The 15,019-nt window shown below is 48.8% G+C and overlaps 8 protein-coding genes and 1 non-coding gene across 9 annotated transcripts; 5 read left to right on the forward strand and 4 right to left on the reverse strand.

Moving 5' to 3' along the window:
- Positions 1 to 54: 54 nt before the first annotated feature.
- Positions 55 to 746, reverse strand: ASPZODRAFT_1104451 (hypothetical protein). Its single transcript, XM_022720999.1, has one exon. It carries the CDS (start codon positions 634 to 636, stop codon positions 166 to 168), a length of 471 nt encoding a protein of 156 aa, XP_022584612.1. The 5' UTR covers positions 637 to 746; the 3' UTR covers positions 55 to 165.
- ASPZODRAFT_1104445 (hypothetical protein) lies at positions 727 to 2,231 on the reverse strand. The gene is made up of 4 exons (XM_022720997.1): positions 2,086 to 2,231; positions 1,720 to 2,031; positions 953 to 1,666; positions 727 to 887 (listed from the first exon to the last, which is right to left on the reverse strand). The coding sequence occupies exons 2-4, from the start codon at positions 1,886 to 1,888 to the stop codon at positions 817 to 819; spliced, it is 954 nt and encodes a 317-aa protein (XP_022584613.1). The 5' UTR covers positions 1,889 to 2,031; positions 2,086 to 2,231; the 3' UTR covers positions 727 to 816.
- On the reverse strand, positions 1,539 to 3,462 carry ASPZODRAFT_1104449 (hypothetical protein). The gene is made up of 5 exons (XM_022720998.1): positions 2,691 to 3,462; positions 2,581 to 2,629; positions 2,086 to 2,511; positions 1,720 to 2,031; positions 1,539 to 1,666 (listed from the first exon to the last, which is right to left on the reverse strand). Exons 1-4 carry the CDS (start codon positions 3,119 to 3,121, stop codon positions 1,885 to 1,887), a joined length of 1,053 nt encoding a protein of 350 aa, XP_022584614.1. The 5' UTR covers positions 3,122 to 3,462; the 3' UTR covers positions 1,539 to 1,666; positions 1,720 to 1,884.
- A 121-nt stretch (positions 3,463 to 3,583) lies between these two features.
- On the forward strand, positions 3,584 to 3,665 carry ASPZODRAFT_t26. The gene has a single exon. It is a non-coding gene; the product is annotated as a tRNA-Ser (tRNA).
- Positions 3,666 to 4,161: 496 nt separating this feature from the next.
- On the forward strand, positions 4,162 to 5,445 carry ASPZODRAFT_164113 (hypothetical protein; the record flags this gene model as incomplete). The annotated part of the gene is made up of 1 exon (XM_022726660.1): positions 4,162 to 5,445. One exon carries the CDS (start codon positions 4,162 to 4,164, stop codon positions 5,365 to 5,367), a length of 1,206 nt encoding a protein of 401 aa, XP_022584615.1. The 3' UTR covers positions 5,368 to 5,445.
- Positions 5,446 to 7,726: 2,281 nt separating this feature from the next.
- ASPZODRAFT_128710 (hypothetical protein) lies at positions 7,727 to 8,629 on the forward strand. Its single transcript, XM_022722099.1, has 3 exons — positions 7,727 to 7,778; positions 7,871 to 8,083; positions 8,178 to 8,629. Exons 1-3 carry the CDS (start codon positions 7,766 to 7,768, stop codon positions 8,591 to 8,593), a joined length of 642 nt encoding a protein of 213 aa, XP_022584616.1. The 5' UTR covers positions 7,727 to 7,765; the 3' UTR covers positions 8,594 to 8,629.
- A 264-nt stretch (positions 8,630 to 8,893) lies between these two features.
- On the forward strand, positions 8,894 to 10,543 carry ASPZODRAFT_149516 (hypothetical protein; the record flags this gene model as incomplete). The annotated part of the gene is made up of 3 exons (XM_022725492.1): positions 8,894 to 8,953; positions 9,003 to 9,713; positions 9,767 to 10,543. 3 exons carry the CDS (start codon positions 8,894 to 8,896, stop codon positions 10,541 to 10,543), a joined length of 1,548 nt encoding a protein of 515 aa, XP_022584617.1.
- A 178-nt stretch (positions 10,544 to 10,721) lies between these two features.
- ASPZODRAFT_1104533 (hypothetical protein) lies at positions 10,722 to 11,881 on the forward strand. The gene is made up of 4 exons (XM_022721000.1): positions 10,722 to 11,038; positions 11,091 to 11,229; positions 11,278 to 11,533; positions 11,591 to 11,881. Exons 1-4 carry the CDS (start codon positions 10,900 to 10,902, stop codon positions 11,828 to 11,830), a joined length of 774 nt encoding a protein of 257 aa, XP_022584618.1. The 5' UTR covers positions 10,722 to 10,899; the 3' UTR covers positions 11,831 to 11,881.
- Positions 11,882 to 11,932: 51 nt separating this feature from the next.
- ASPZODRAFT_89950 (hypothetical protein) lies at positions 11,933 to 13,551 on the reverse strand (the record flags this gene model as incomplete). The annotated part of the gene is made up of 2 exons (XM_022730379.1): positions 11,933 to 13,201; positions 13,255 to 13,551. The coding sequence occupies 2 exons, from the start codon at positions 13,549 to 13,551 to the stop codon at positions 11,933 to 11,935; spliced, it is 1,566 nt and encodes a 521-aa protein (XP_022584619.1).
- Between the last annotated feature and the right edge of the window lie 1,468 nt (positions 13,552 to 15,019).

Consider the following 15,019-nt stretch of genomic DNA (forward strand, 5'->3'; position numbering starts at 1 on the left):
GATATCATTTACATACATAACTTTTTATATTTAATATATCTATATCAGACACAATCTTCTAGTAAAACACACACTAGTTGTTCCTTTGAAGAGTAAGTTCTAGATGACGAGACTTGAAACAAATCGTTCGATACTTCTCAGTGATGAGAAATTGCTCGTACTCCATTATATAGTATGATTCTCGTCCTTCGAATCATTCACTTCCTCCACTTTCGGTGCAATCCAATTCTCAATCCAATCAGGCACAAAAAGGCCATGAAACTCCAGTACAACCCCAATGTCTCTTGCATCCCTGATATGCTGCTCATCTCGGTTCTGTGGTGTGAGGAGATAGTCTTTGACACGTCTGTACCAATGCCCGGTGACGAATTCCTGCAAAGGAAGACGAAGCTCGTCGAATTTTTGCTCCAGCTCTGCTAGCAATTTCTCAAATCCATCTAGTGATGATTGCTGGTCACAATCCTCATTGATGTAATATTCATCATCTGGATGCTGATTCCTCGTAATAACGCAGCCTTTCTTGGTATTGCTGAAACAGGTATGTGTGAGATCCAAGGCGTTAAAGGTCAAAGATCTGATGAATGCTCGCGGGTCGTGCCAGTAAGCTTGGTCCCATTCATATAGAAGGCTGAACATTTTTTGATAGCAGTAGGGGCAAGTAAATAGTGTCTGGTAACAGTTGGAGGAGGTCAGCTCTCGGAGAATGGCCGATACTGCTGTGTATCCACCAGAGGAGAAGGACAGGAGCACCCATCTGGGATATTTGGCGGTAAAAAGATATCACCACCCATTGCGCTCAATTCCTGTAAAGCCTTTTCAATCCCGCTGATATGCAATAAATGGTCGGAAGCAAGTGATGCTCCTGGTAATGAACAAGCATGAATCACCTTGACAAGTAGGAGATGAGCAATGGACTCGTCTGTCCAAGGGAGCTGTCGGTGGAGATTTGTACCTTTGGAGATGTGCCAAATAATGATTTCAGTTAGTTCGTCAAGGCGACGAAAATCGCAGTTTTGCCCTAGAGAGCCAAGTGGTGAGTGCCCTTCCAAGTCGAGCAGATCAGTGTCGTGGAATCCCGCGTTGTATAATGCTTCGGCACACTCCTTTCGGTACAACTCATGGTAAACAGTGTTTCCAAAGCTATACTCTGAGAAGGAATAAGCAACCAATAGGAATGGACAAGGGACTTCTATATTGCGAGCAACCAGCAAGTCATAGACTTTGGCACAGTCTGGTCCATCGAGCAGCGTCTTTTCGTTGAAGTTGGGTATCATTGCGGACGGTAAGAAAGCCTCTGCAAGTGTTCGCAGCCTTTTCCGTCTTACCGCCACTTCATTAACCAGAAGCATCATTCTTTCTCCTTCATCATTGCAAGAGACACTTTCATTGAGTTGCTGCTTAGAGAGAAGGCATCCTGCTCTCAACAACAAAGCAACTGAGTGATGACACTCTACGCCATGATCAAGAAGAAAGGGAAAATAGTGCCTTGCATCTCCTCCGAATTCAAGAAGGACCCTTACACCTTCTGTCCAGCCAAGGGCCATTTCAAGTAATAGGTACCCTCCAATTTTTTCATCAGGTGAAATTTGCCTCTGGCGAAGTGCTTCCCTAAGCTCTTCGGCCTTTTCGCGATAAATAAGCTTTGCGCTTTCTGTTGCTTTTACCACTATAGTCTCTATTAGCTTAGAAGAGGAAGTAATTGTGAGGACTTAGCTGTACATTCATCATCATTGTTAGAAAGTATCAGCTGCAGGTTACGCCTGGTGTTAGATCTAAAACTATGGTAAGTAGCACTTATGTCAAAGCTGAATCCAGCATCAGCCAGACGCGCGATTAATGGAACATGCTCCTTTTCAAGGCAAGGTGTACACCACACAACATTATTCATAGGATTATCGTGGTAGCAGGACCGCACACCAGTATCCAAAAGGAACTCAATAAACTGCTGTAGTATTGGAATTCGAGTTTTTGTACATCATCATTTTCCGTCCATTGAAATGCACGCCCAAATATTGCGTTGTGAAAAAGTGTCTATTATATTGTGAGAGCTCTGCCTGTCGGGGAAGGAAAATAAAATATACATACATCAAGCAATGAGTAGACCCCATGTCTTCCAGACATGACACATGAAGGATGGAGTTTCTGGTCCAAGAACTGATTCTGCAGTGCCAGAAAGGCACGATCGCGTTCTGTAGGTTCCCCGAGTGCATATGTCAATCTATGAATCTCCCTGTACTTACGGCTTCCTTCTACAATAGGAATCTGAATCGATAAAGCTGGGCAGATCCAAAATCCTCCAGCCCCCGTTGTCATGCTGAACGAGATCTCGATTCCAAGCCTTAGCCATCGGTTGTATAGATTGTATTTCTTTGACACGCCAGCTTTCTGTCTGTGTATAGTCAGACCTCTCTGTTCTGACAAGACATTGCTGCTAGTCGTCGTGTCTGATCGGTGCCCTTTCTTCTGTTCATCGTCGCACCAAGACTTCAATAAGTCGGCAAAGGAATTCCCCTTTTCGAAATCAAGCGCTCGGCTCTGTCAGTAAAGTTTAATGAAAATGGATTGGTAGGAGCAAATTACCATCTGCTCGATCTCTTCGGCGACACGCAAACTGCCCTCCCAGGCGTATCTATGCAATTTGTGGTCAGTCTCCCACAGGCCAAGTAAACAGACTAGAGGCTAAAGTATACACTGCAAGTGCTGTCTGCAGAATGGTCTGCATGCTGTCCAAATCCGCCCCGATGTCTTGCAAAGTTTCCTTCCGGAAATGATACACGGCCCTCTTGAGGTGATTCCGCGCTTTATCAGGAAAGGCTGCTGGGGCATTGGTAGGTTCATATCGTTTGATTATGTCCTGAAGTCGCGTGACAGACGCATTGAGGCTCATCGCTTTTTCTGAAAGGTCGGCGGCAGCATCAGGCTGGGATATCCGGGTCTTTTCGATCATTTCTTTTAGAGCTTTCAAAGGCACACGTAGAGACTCAGCTTTGGTCGTCATGTTTCGAATGTCTTCGCCATAGTCACGATACGCCCGGCCGTAGGCCACGATTTCACCGCATACGGTCAGGCCCAGGGAGACAATCTCAACAGCGTTACTAGTGGCAGAGAAAGGGTCACCCATTATGAGCCTTCAGTCTTGATCGAAAGGATATTTGATGCTCGAAATATATCCAGTATGGCAGGAGGAGTGATTGAGGAAACAAGAGTGAGCAAAGCTGGAAGTGGTCATGAGGCTGATTTGAACAGATGCATCTTGGGTCAATACAAGGCTACCAAAACTGATCCGCGTGGCACCTATCAATCCCTGCACTGTAGAGAAGGCGTCCATGTCCATACATGAATGGCTATATACCACTAGGGTGTCTACGCCAATCGTTATGCGCTGACCGATGTGGCTGTACATTTCCGTGTCGAGATTTGTTGAGGAGATAGATAGAAGTTCATAGAAGCCAGGGCAATGGCCCAATATTCAGGTGAACTGTCAATTCCTGAAGGTAAGTACTAGTAGCTTCAGCCTTGTGATATGAATAGACTCTTTGTTGATTTCATTTCTAGATCGCTGTTCTGTCACCTTGACATCTAAGACACTATGGCCGAGTGGTCTAAGGCGGCAGATTAGAAATCTGTTCTCTTCGGAGGCGTAGGTTCGAGTCCTACTGGTGTCGTCTCTTTCTTTTTCTTTTTTGTCGTTTAATAGCCGGTCTGTTCGTTCGGGGAGAAGATAGCCGATGCACTGACACAGACGCCAAAACACGTTCTCCAGTGTAGACGCCACTACAGGCTCTGGGGAGGCTCAAGCAGGACTCAGAAAGAAACACCCCTGACTATAGCTCTAGAAGAGGTTTCAAGCAAACGAGATGAGTAGAATAAGGGTAGATACCAGTAGACAAGCAACTTGAGTGCTTTCCTGACGCAGAGGGAAAGAATAATGGAAGCCTCGAGTTGCGTTCGTGAGCAGATGATCGAGATGGATGGTCATTGTGATTGGCCTGTTCGAGGAGACTGCCATGACTAAGCATATCTGACTAACTTAACTGGGGTGACAATTTCCCATGACTAAGCGCCATATCACCACGTGACGATAAGCTGATCTCAAAAATTCAAAAAAATCAAATCAAATCATTTTGAGCGACTGAGAGAAAACACAAAACACAGCGACAAATGGCGACAGCGGTAGCAGCAGCGCCTTCTGGTGTGAAGAGTATCCCTGAGCTACTCGAAACCCTCACCACCTGCCTATCCAGCACGGGGCAATCGCTCCCCAAGACGCAACGAGACGAACCCTCGGACGTGTCGATCCAGCCGCCGCAGGATGGGATTTCGCTGCTGGATACGAAGAACGACGTGCTGCTCTCATACATCCACAACCTCGTATTCCTGGTTATTTTACAATTACGCGAATTACGCACGTCTTCGAAGGACCAGGAGGATGGCCAGGATGCCGCCGACACCGATGGATCGCTGCGCGAGGACATCGTGAAGAAACTGGTCGAGCTGCGGGTGTACCTGGATCGCGGCGTGCGACCGCTCGAGTCCCGACTGAAGTACCAGGTGGACAAGGTGATCAAGGCGGCGGAAGAGGCCGATCGAACCGAGCGTGAGACGCAATCGGGTGAAAAATCCAAGAGCAAAAGCAAAAGCAAGAGCAAGAGCAAGAGCAAGAGCGAAAAAGCGAACCGGAATGGTAGTGAGGATGATTCAGGATCAGACGACGGCAGTGATAGCAGTGATGACGAAGATGATGAAGATATCGACGAGATGGCGTTCCGACCTAATGTGACTGCTTTCTCCAAGGGAGTGGAACCCCAGACCCAGCTGCAGGACAGAGGCGCCAAGAACGCCGAGAGCGATGGCATCTACCGTCCGCCCAAGATCATGCCTACTTCGCTTCCCTCCACGGATCGACGGGACCGGGAAGACCGCCGCCCGCGCAAGTCGACCGTCATGGACGAGTTCGTCAGCGCCGAGTTGTCTGCTGCGCCCATGGCCGAGCCAAGTATTGGAAGCACGATTCTGGCTGGTGGCAGACGGATGAAATCCCAGAAGGACCGCGAACAAGAGGCTGAGCGGAGGACATACGAAGAAACCAACTTTGTCCGTTTACCCAAGGAGACGAAAAAAGAGCAAGCCAAGCGCCGTGGCGGCCGGGCTGTCGACAGCACCTTTGGTGGCGAGGAATGGCGCTCGCTTGGCGAGGGTGCAGACCGTATCTCCAGACTCACTCGTAGAGGGAAGGGGACCGGCGGTGCGCTTGAACGGAGTCGCAAGAGGAAGCTCACCGAGGACGGGCCTCGATCGGATGGAGCCTCGGTGGGTGCTGTCTTTGAGAAGCGGAGGAAGAAGGTCGAGAGCTGGAAGCGATCATAGCGTGATGCCTAAATCTTCCTTTCTTCTTCTCTCTTCTGGTTCGGCGTTCCTGCATTGCATGCCAGTGTCTTGTGCAGTTGTTCAGTTGTATATCAGGTCGATGTCCTCGGTGTCTTTATTCATGATAAAAGTACTAGGCTATTAACAGGCTTTTCTCTCATGGTGTAACTAGGACCTGTTATATTCATATATCTATTCATAGTCACTTTGTATTCTTTCTCAACTATACTCCCTGACTAGGAGTTAAATATTCATGATCCTCTACATTATACCAGGATCGCTCCTGATGTGCTGTCTTCCCTCTATTGGTAAAATGTCCTCGCGTTTGCTACCTGATGACTGATTTGCCAGATGACGCCGCAATCATTCTCCTCTTCCTAACCAGCACTTGGTTCTTGTCCCTCTCAGTCACCGTGTTGGCTGACCATAGATATGTTCCCCATTCATTCTTACCTTTTCTGCGGACGTGACAGACGTGGGCAGAGCCTGGGCCGGGCGCAGGCTAATTCCAGTCAGTTGCTTCTCGCTGATCCTGTGTACTGAGACTCTGCGAAGCAGCCTACTGGTGGTTTCTCTGTGTCTCTCAAGGGAAGGCTGACGAAGCTTCAGACATCATGCTGTGACTATCAACTAGCTGACTGTGATAAAACCATTGCTCACGACACTGGAGATGTCTGGGTACATATGGTGTTGTTCAACTAGTACGCCCCCTGACAGCCCACCAAAAGACAGGCAAGTGAACAGAGATAGCTGTAACTGGGGGCTAAATGGGATGCTCTGCGCAGTAGACAGGATGGTTGGGCGAAGCTGATGAATCGCCAATCAGAAGAAAGGCAGTTGGCTGGTAATGTAGTGGCCACATTTCTGCCTCTGTCACCCTCGCGCCCTCATCAACGGCGACAATAGTGAGGTGAATCAACTCATATATCTTAGCTCGCCCGCCGTGAAGAGAGTGCAAATAAAAATATTGGCACGTGCAGTTCAGCCTAGTGGAACTACTTCGTGGTCTCGCGAAATTTGATCATGGTCTCGCTTTGAAAGTCCCCTCTACGCAGAATGAACGGTGTTCCTGTAGGCAGGTCCATAGTGCTGGACGTACGCCAGCGACCTCAAGCATACAATTACCAAGACTGAGATCCAGCTGGCGGGCCTGCGTGTCGCCGACACCGTGAGGTCGCGACATCTGCACCTGGTAGAATGTAGAGACCTAGTAGATAATACCAAGCTGGTTGATCAGCTCGTTTGTCGAGGACTGCAGGTCTTGATCACTGATGATGGGTGGTCGACCAGTCGGCGGACGCGCCTGCTGCCACCCGATCTCGTTCTCGGTGCCGGCAGAGTGGCAGCGCACACCCATGATAGATATATAGGGCGCGGAGGAAGCGAGAACACTATGAAGATGGTGGAAGGACACCCTTCCCTCAGTTTTTCGCAGAATGTAAGGGAGAAGAGAAGAGAATCAGAGAGAAGATCTAGGGTACCACGGTTGTTTATTTTCCATCGTGTATTCCCCTGTATGCAAAGAATCCTGAAATATAAGAATGCCTCGTTGTGTAATCCGTAGGCTTGGTTCATGGAGGCGATCGAACCAGTTGTCAATGTTCTTCTGAAACGCCGTGAGGGAGAAGTCTCTTGGAAAAGCCGTTCGTTCTCCTTGTTCGAGAATGCTTCCATGATTTAAGACATTAAGATGTTGGCGTAGCCTCAGATTTCGTAGGATAAATGACCGTATAAAGCACTACTAATTGTCTGGATAGTCTGTACCATCTCCTCGATTTTCAGGCTTATGAATCATGGAGACAAGGTATAGCCGCTGACAGCTTCTCCAGGCTATTTTGAGATCATTCTTAAGCTCATTGTCGCGAGGTAACAACGGACAGAGTGATTTATGAGACAGTAGCCTATTACTCTCTGAAAGTACTATTGAAGTTGGAGAATCCATGGAGGAATTGACTCGCAAAGAACCCTGTTTAGAAAGGACTGCTAAAAGCGCAGCATATATAGTCGTCGATATATCATAGGTATTGCTAGGAATAAGCATGAGAATGAGACAGGGAGGAGGAAAGATAGGAAGGTGAGTCAGGGGGAGGAGGTACGTATTTATATGGTAGAGTGAGACTCACATGGTCACATTCACTAGGATTAGGCTTAGGATAGTGAATTGGTCTGTATATTCATTGACTATTTTACTAATAAAGGGGAAACATCATCCAAATTTAATTAATGATCTATCTATAAGAAATAATAATAATGAAGCTGTTATGATATGGAGGTGGGCATCATGACATCATCGCCCGTCAACCAACAACCTTGAAATGAACAAAACTTCTCCTGTACCTTTTATTTTCTCCTTCAGGTACACTTCAGCATCCAGAGTCTATGATCAACAGCTTTCATCATGGAAGATCCAGGTATGCATTCGACATTGACACCTACGACTTGTCTATATGACATTTCTTCAGCGAAAGTCAAGTCCACTGACTAGATGCGGTTGTCTGAGCAGTGTCTGAAATCCCCAACGTTATTCGGCTTCTGACCCATTCGCCCCCCTCAGAACAGGAGAAAACGGTCGAGCAATTCTTCACCACCAATGCAGCCTTTACACACCCCTTCTGTCGAGTCTGTAGCTTCCCCGGAAGCCGATGGTTCCTCCTCAAGATCTTCCAGTGGTATAAGATCATGTCACCGCGTATCGAGACAGACATCCACTCTATCGGTGTGTTAAAAGCTCGATACCCTTCTTTTATTATTCCGGCTAGAACATCTCCTCAGAACAATTGAACTAACTAGAAGTCTTTCCCATGCTGCAGCATTCGACGAGCAGAATCTCAAGTTATACGTCACACTCTCCCAGATCTTCTCGATATGGATCGTTCCCTTCCACGTCAGCCCCGTCACACTGACCACCGTCTTGACTCTGACGACTGGGCAGGATGGAGCCTCTCAGTCCCTGCCAAACGGAGAGAAACGACTCTACTACATTGCTCGACAAGATGATCTATACAGTACTTCCGAGTGGATCAAGTTCCTTATTCCACACATCGGCCATTGGCTCGTGATGATCGGACAGCTCTTTGCCACCATCTTTTGTGTGATGGGCGTGTTTGTCTTATATCCGGTGATGTGGTTAGAGGAGAAGAAGGTGATTCCCGATCGGTTCCTCAAGAAAGGGAACCTCGTATACAATATTGAGCGGAAAATCCCAGAGATGAAAAAGGGGAAATAATTACCAATTCATGATTGACAATTGATTATTTGCTGCTATAACAATTATCCGTATCACCATCCATTCTCTATAAAGACAGTCCCAATTCGGTTTAGTCTGTATAACTGATTGGGTTAGTGAGCGCAGCAAAGTCAAGCTGAGTCATCGCTAAAATGTCATTTGTCAGACGACGATCAACGCCTGGCGACGTTTCACTTTGGTTTGAATAGAGGAAAAGAGGCAAATAAAGAAACAGATACTGTGCTTGGTGCTTCGCCCAGCGACGACTGCCTTGAGAGCTCGTTTTGGGCATGTATAGCGATGGTGGGGGTGCCAGGCAAGTCGAAAGGGTGCAACACCTGTAGGAAACGCAAGATAGCAGTACGTTTTCTTCTTGATGACTACAAGACTGAGTCTGACGTCTGTTTAGTGTGGTCTCCAAACGCCAGCATGTATTCAGTGCATCAAGTCAAAGCGGGTCTGTACTGGGTACCAACGCGAAAAGCTGTTTGTGCTCGTTCAGCCGGGAGAAAAGAACAGGAAGAAGAAACGAGTTGTCCTTCGGGGCCAAGGTGAAGATGATGACAAAAGCCCACCATCATCAGGAAGCGAGCTCCAAACTACTCCTAGGGCTGAAACCGAAATAATTGTCTCCCCGGAGATCACTACGATATCCAAATCTATAGACCGGCAGATGATTCTGAACAGCTTTCTGGCGCAGTTCACCCCTGTCTCACGCACTCAACGATTGAGAGGGACTACCCCTTGGATTTCGATGATGGCAGGGATCCCCATCGATCAAAGTCGGGCACTCGAAGCGTCGATGTTCGCCCTGTCGGCCGCGGCGCTAGGTCGCTCATGTCAAGACCGGGCCATGGTGGTCGAAAGCTTGGCGTTATACAACAAAGGTCTCAACGAGCTCCAAAAGGCACTTTACGACCCTTCAACAATGTATTCGGATGAGACCCTGGCCGCCTGTCTTGCTCTGGGAATGTACGAGGTGATGGAGTGTCCTGCCAACGGGAGACATGGATATGAAAGCCATTGTCGGGGTATATTGTCTCTTGTCCAGAATCGGGGTGTGAATGCACATACTTCTCCGCTGGGACTCCAACTCTTCTTGGCTGCACGTGGTCAGGGGGTAATTTTTTTCCCTTCTAGTACTTCTTGAGCTATAACTGACGGATCTGCTAGATCCTTTACTCGATACAATATCATGCACCCACTTTCCTCGCAAGTACTGCATGGATGGAGATCCCATGGATGCACTCCAAAAAGGAGCCGATCGACCGCATCATGGACTGTCTAGCAGTGGCGCCTCGCATTCTCCAACGGACCGATGCATTTCCGCGACTTGGTCCTGCAGAGCAAGCCAATCTTGCATACGATATCTGCCTCGAGTGCTGGCAACTCGACAGGACGCTGCAGGAAATCTACGATGATCTTACGTCCAACACTTCCTCCCCGCTGTTCTGGCCGGAACCATCCCGAGATCAACTACTTGATCACGATGACAACACAAATAGGTTATTTCCCGTTGCATTCAATTTTCCCGATCTGCGAATAGCCAGCACTCTGATGATCTTCTGGGCGACGCGTCTCATGCTGTGGTCGGGACTCTGCAATCTCTACCAACTGATCAACGCTGTGGACCCTAGCATGATCTACAAGACTGCCACAGGCGACGAAAAACTTACAGACAATAGTGGCCCCTGTCTCACCCAACTGGGGTACAGTTCCAACTATCTTTCCCTAGCTCGCAATGTCTGCCAGTCAGTCGAATACTGTCTGCAGGAGGAAATGCGGGTCTGGGGCTTATTCACCGTCTCTACCGGCCTGGGAATCGTCCTTGGAACAGTCCAAAATGACCCACAGTGCCGCCGCGAGGTCCACTGGATCCAGGCTATGCTGGGCAAGATCCAAGCCAGGGGGCTCCGGATCTGGCAGCACGGCATTTCCGACTGTGCCTGAGGCTTATTTTTCAGCATTGACCAATCAGAACGTCGTGACGCCAAAGTACCACTATACGCTAGTCCCGATTTGGCCGCAAGATGCGAATCACGTGATGCAATCTGTACAGCCTCATTGCGGCTGTTTCTTGTTTTATTAATTTTTCTTTCCCGCACTGAATTACCTTTTCTGGGACCCAAGATGCGGATACGAGTCCAGCTAGATGTGACTCTTCTCTTTTTGACGGCGAGATGCCCGGTATATAAGGAGAGAAGACCCCGTCGATTCTCTCTGCCATTGCAACAACTTGAAACTCGTTGGAGAATCGTTGAAGAACATCTATAAACCAACTGCTACACAACCAGAAGATCGTCACAATGTTGAACGACCACTCGAAAGCTAGCATCGCGCAGATCATATTCTATATCCCCACCGTTATATTGGCCTTGCATCTTCTATACCGCCGCCATGGACGCCCCCGACTGGCCTGGTATATTCTCTCGATCTTCTGCATGAGTAGGTTTATGGACTGCTATCGGGTTCTGCCTTCAGAAGCTAATACTGTCAGTCCGAGTTGCATGTGGCATTGTCGTACTCCTTTACGAGAATAAACCGACGAGTACGGGACTACTAGTCGCCTCGATCATCCTCTTGAACGCGGGTGTCTTTCCTTTAATCGGTGCAACAATCGGATTAATTCGAATTATGTAAGTTCTCTTTTCTTTCTTCTTTCTAGTGGCCTACTAATCTGTCAGAACGTACCGTGATTATAATGAAAACTCGTCAATCCGCCAAGGCCTCCGCCTCGCCCGCCTGCTCTTCCTCACAGGCATTGTGGTGGTGATTGTCGGCGGATCACTAGAAGGTAGCTCGACGACTAGCACTGCCCTGACGGGAACCAAGTTGGCCAAAGCAGGGTACATCATTCTCGTGGTGTTTATTGCCGTGTTGCTCGTCTTTCAGGTCTACTTTTGGGTTCATCTCTCTCAACTCAGCGAACCTAGCAGAAAGGTATTTCTCTATACATATATACGTAATTGATTTCGAAATGATTGCTGACAAGTTTAGGTCCTTCGAAGCATCTCGTTGGCAATGCCCTTTATCGTCATCCGATTGACGTACCTCTTCCTCTCTGTCTTCACGACGGATGAGAAATGGAACGAGCTCTTCGGCGAGACGGCGCCGTATGTGATCATGGCGTTGATGATGGAGTATATCGTTGTGGTCATCTATCTTGCGACGGGGTTTATCATTCCGTCTTCGAGGGGAGTCAAGGAGGGGATAAATGAGCAAGTGGGACTTGTATGAATTGATGCATAGGTACTGACTATCCTAGTTATATCCAAATGTACTAGCATACATTGCGATGTCTATATCTAGTTATATACTATGTATTACTTCTTCTAGTATTCAAGTGAAATCCCGCATGATCTCCTCCCCCTGGACAACCTTCAAAGGTAACCATCGGCCAATACCGAAGAAGACAAAAAGCGCCCATTTCCACCGAAAGGGATTGACGATCAGGACAAAACAGTACCAGTAGATCAGCTCCGCGTAGGTGAAGAAATCAAAGGCCCCCGTCGGAGCCAACCGCTTCATGAGCTTGGTGAAATCGATCCAGATCTTCATCCACTCCTCACGCGGGCGCGTCAACGGATCGGTCAGGAACATGAGTAGAAACCGCGTGTATATTCCGATGTGGATGTTGCCCACCGTGCCGATGGCGTTCAAGTACGTGCTGTTCGTGGCCGCAATGTCCGGGTACCGCGGCGGAAACACCTGCAGGTACCAGTTCGGCGGGGCGTAGGGACCCTCGAGACAGTCGTCTGGGAGGAAACCGAGCGAGGGGCGATGGAACCCCGTCGCCATGATGATGAGGTCACCCTCGACGAGTCTTTCGCGACCCGGGCCACCCTTGGAGACTCCCTGGGCGCGGTGGTTGAAGCGGATCCCGTCCTCCTCGACAGAAAGGATATCCCCGCGTAACCAGCTGGCTTTGCCGCGACGGATCTGCTCGAACAGGTCTGAGTTGGCCATCGGGGTATCGGTGTAGAGGCCCTTGGACGAGGAGGGGGAGATGTCCTGCAGGTTGCGGTAGAAGAACCGCCGCAGCAGCCACTCCGGGATCCAGCTGAAGGAGGTCTCCTGTCCGAACACGTTGCAGGCAAGCAGCGACTGGACAAGCACGTTTCGCGGGATAACCCATTTATCAGACCGGGCGAGCACGTCGATCTGCGCCGCCTCGGACTTGACGGCGAACTCGAGCGCCTCGATCGCGCTCGCCCCGCCGCCGACTATCAGCACCCGCTTCCCCTTGGCTTGTTTCCCGTCCAGCTCGGACGAATGATAGATCTGGCCCTTGAACCGCTCTGCGCCGGGCAACGAGGGCATTTTGGGATCCCCGCACACGCCCACCGCAGCGATCACCCCGTCGAACCGGCCGTAGGTCTCTTCGTCGTCGTTGACGATCCATCCATCACCCTTTCCGTTCTTTGCTTTTCTCACAGAGGTCACCTTGTACTCGAACACGGTGTGTTGGTCGAGCCCGTACCGCTCCCACAGGTTCACAATCTGCTCCCGGATTTCACCTTGGCTGGGATACGCTGTATCATAATGCACTGAGGGATGAAACCGGTACATCACGCTGTGGACCTGCAAGGAGGAGGTAGAATTCACTCTCTATATGCCTCATTAGCAAGTGTTCTTCTTCAGAGAGTAATCCCGGTATTTACACTCCATATCCCTCCCAACCCCTTGTCTTTAGGCCTCGCCTCGAAGATCTGCACATCAAATCCATGGCCGATACAGTGAGCAGCAGATGAGACGCCCGTCAGGCCCGCACCGATGATAGCGATGCGCTTTCTCTTCAATCCTGAGTCTTTCTTGTTCGTCGTCTCGTCCGACGGTGGGGGAGGACTCGGCGCAAAGAGCCACGTTACGAACGTCTGCCCGAGAAGATACAGCAGGCTGAAAGTGTGCACGAAGGGATGGCGAAGGAAGGAGAGGAGGTCCATATTGAATCTATTCATTTAGGTTGATAAATTGACAGAAGTTGAGATGTAACCAGCCTAGAAAGAGTTAAAAGTACATCCATCTATCGATGACGTAGTGGTGGAGTCGACCAAACAAACTTGTTTACATCATGAATTGACTTTGGCAGATGTCAATGGGATAATCTCATCATTTCAAAATGTGATGGCAAGATGATATTTGATGTAGAAGATGAACTGCACTGGCAGATTGGCCATGAGATCTTCGACGGAACTGATTGCAGCCTTCTTAGGAAACAAGATCGTATCTACAACATGAGCCACCCCATCGCTGGCCAGACCATCCAGCACCTCGCATTTGCCGTTTGATTCGCCCGCACTGAAGCCAGGCCGCCGCAGCCGATCTCTCTGATTGTCTGGTGTAGGTACTGCATGGTAAAGGGTCGATTCCGGAGTTTGTATGAACTACTCGGGCGCGAGATCTTGACCGTAAAAGCAATTTGAGTGGAGTGTCCGGCTTACCAGGATATGATACCGGGACAAGGGCTTACAGAGAAGCAGCCCCGGCGTCGCTGAAGGAATTTTTTGTCTGTTTAGCCGGATGGTCGAAGAGAACTCTTGATTCTTCAGGAGATACTAAATCGTAGAACATCTTTCTACTAGCTTGATGGACCGCGATATATCTAATCACGCAGCTAGAAAGTCGTAGAGCGTCACGGCAGCTTTGAGTGAGTCCGTCAAAAGTGTCATCAGAGAGTAGCGATATCCCTCAAATCGATGCTGGAGATGCTCAGAAGCATTCACAGCAAGCCAGAGGTGTATATTCAATGCCATGTCCATAGCAAGGGCAATTCTCTAGACGTAGACTAGAATGAAGGAGAAGTATTGGATATTGAGGGTAAAATTCTTCTGGTGAGGCTTTCTGATTATTCGGGCTGGCGGCAATCCTGGCTCTGATAGCCCAGTATCCCTACTCGAAACCTATGTTTTGCCGACGTAGTATTCTTGTTGAATAATTTCGTAGATTGAATGATTCGAATCCCAAGGTTGAAAAGAGAATCCTTCATGGCATTGCCTCTATTTTTTCTGATTTGGTACTTGAAGCGAATAGGAATATTGTTTCCAATGCCCCTCGACCCGATCAACCCGGCTTCACTGGCGTATCAGATGTCTGAGTATTAGTAGTATCTATCCAGGATGAGATTAGTATAATGCCGGTCTGCCTTTGAGGTCACTGTTACCATTTTCAAAGCAAATTGCTCACTCTCACTCTATCCTGATCCCAGAAACCGACCAAAGGGGCTCGTGTTTCAACCAGGCGTGCAATGACAGAAGCCATTGACAAGCTTCTAGACAAGCATCTTCCAGCTTCTGAGAGAGTGATGGGACTTGAGAACGGTATGACGTGTTGAGGTGAAGTTTTCTTCCTCGGACTCTTTCGCTTCTCTCGAATTCCTCCAGCACGTGCCAAAAAGGTCACATGCTCCCAGTAACGTGAGTTCGTCGC

This window comes from Penicilliopsis zonata, assembly GCF_001890105.1.
Source record: "Penicilliopsis zonata CBS 506.65 unplaced genomic scaffold ASPZOscaffold_2, whole genome shotgun sequence".
Lineage (NCBI taxonomy): Eukaryota > Fungi > Ascomycota > Eurotiomycetes > Eurotiales > Aspergillaceae > Penicilliopsis > Penicilliopsis zonata.

What these genes read in the sequence shown, in the direction of transcription:
- ASPZODRAFT_1104449 (XM_022720998.1), bottom strand. Translation starts at nt 3,121, where the DNA reads ATGGGTGACCCTTTCTCTGCCACTAGTAACGCTGTTGAGATTGTCTCC. An exon ending in CCGAAGAGATCGAGCAGATG is followed by an intron (nt 2,512 to 2,580) that starts GTAATTTGCTCC and finishes GATTTCGAAAAG; the next exon opens with GGGAATTCCTTTGCCGACTT. An exon ending in GGGTCTACTCATTGCTTGAT is followed by an intron (nt 2,032 to 2,085) that starts GTATGTATATTT and finishes ACAATATAATAG; the next exon opens with ACACTTTTTCACAACGCAAT.
- ASPZODRAFT_1104445 (XM_022720997.1), bottom strand. Translation starts at nt 1,888, where the DNA reads ATGAATAATGTTGTGTGGTGTACACCTTGCCTTGAAAAGGAGCATGTT. An exon ending in TTCTAACAATGATGATGAAT is followed by an intron (nt 1,667 to 1,719) that starts GTACAGCTAAGT and finishes TAGAGACTATAG; the next exon opens with TGGTAAAAGCAACAGAAAGC. An exon ending in TATTTGGCACATCTCCAAAG is followed by an intron (nt 888 to 952) that starts GTACAAATCTCC and finishes CTACTTGTCAAG; the next exon opens with GTGATTCATGCTTGTTCATT.
- ASPZODRAFT_128710 (XM_022722099.1), top strand. An exon ending in GACAGACATCCACTCTATCG is followed by an intron (nt 8,084 to 8,177) that starts GTGTGTTAAAAG and finishes CCCATGCTGCAG; the next exon opens with CATTCGACGAGCAGAATCTC.
- ASPZODRAFT_1104451 (XM_022720999.1), bottom strand. Translation starts at nt 636, where the DNA reads ATGTTCAGCCTTCTATATGAATGGGACCAAGCTTACTGGCACGACCCG.
- ASPZODRAFT_1104533 (XM_022721000.1), top strand. Translation starts at nt 10,900, where the DNA reads ATGTTGAACGACCACTCGAAAGCTAGCATCGCGCAGATCATATTCTAT. An exon ending in TCTCTCGATCTTCTGCATGA is followed by an intron (nt 11,039 to 11,090) that starts GTAGGTTTATGG and finishes TAATACTGTCAG; the next exon opens with TCCGAGTTGCATGTGGCATT. An exon ending in TCAGCGAACCTAGCAGAAAG is followed by an intron (nt 11,534 to 11,590) that starts GTATTTCTCTAT and finishes TGACAAGTTTAG; the next exon opens with GTCCTTCGAAGCATCTCGTT.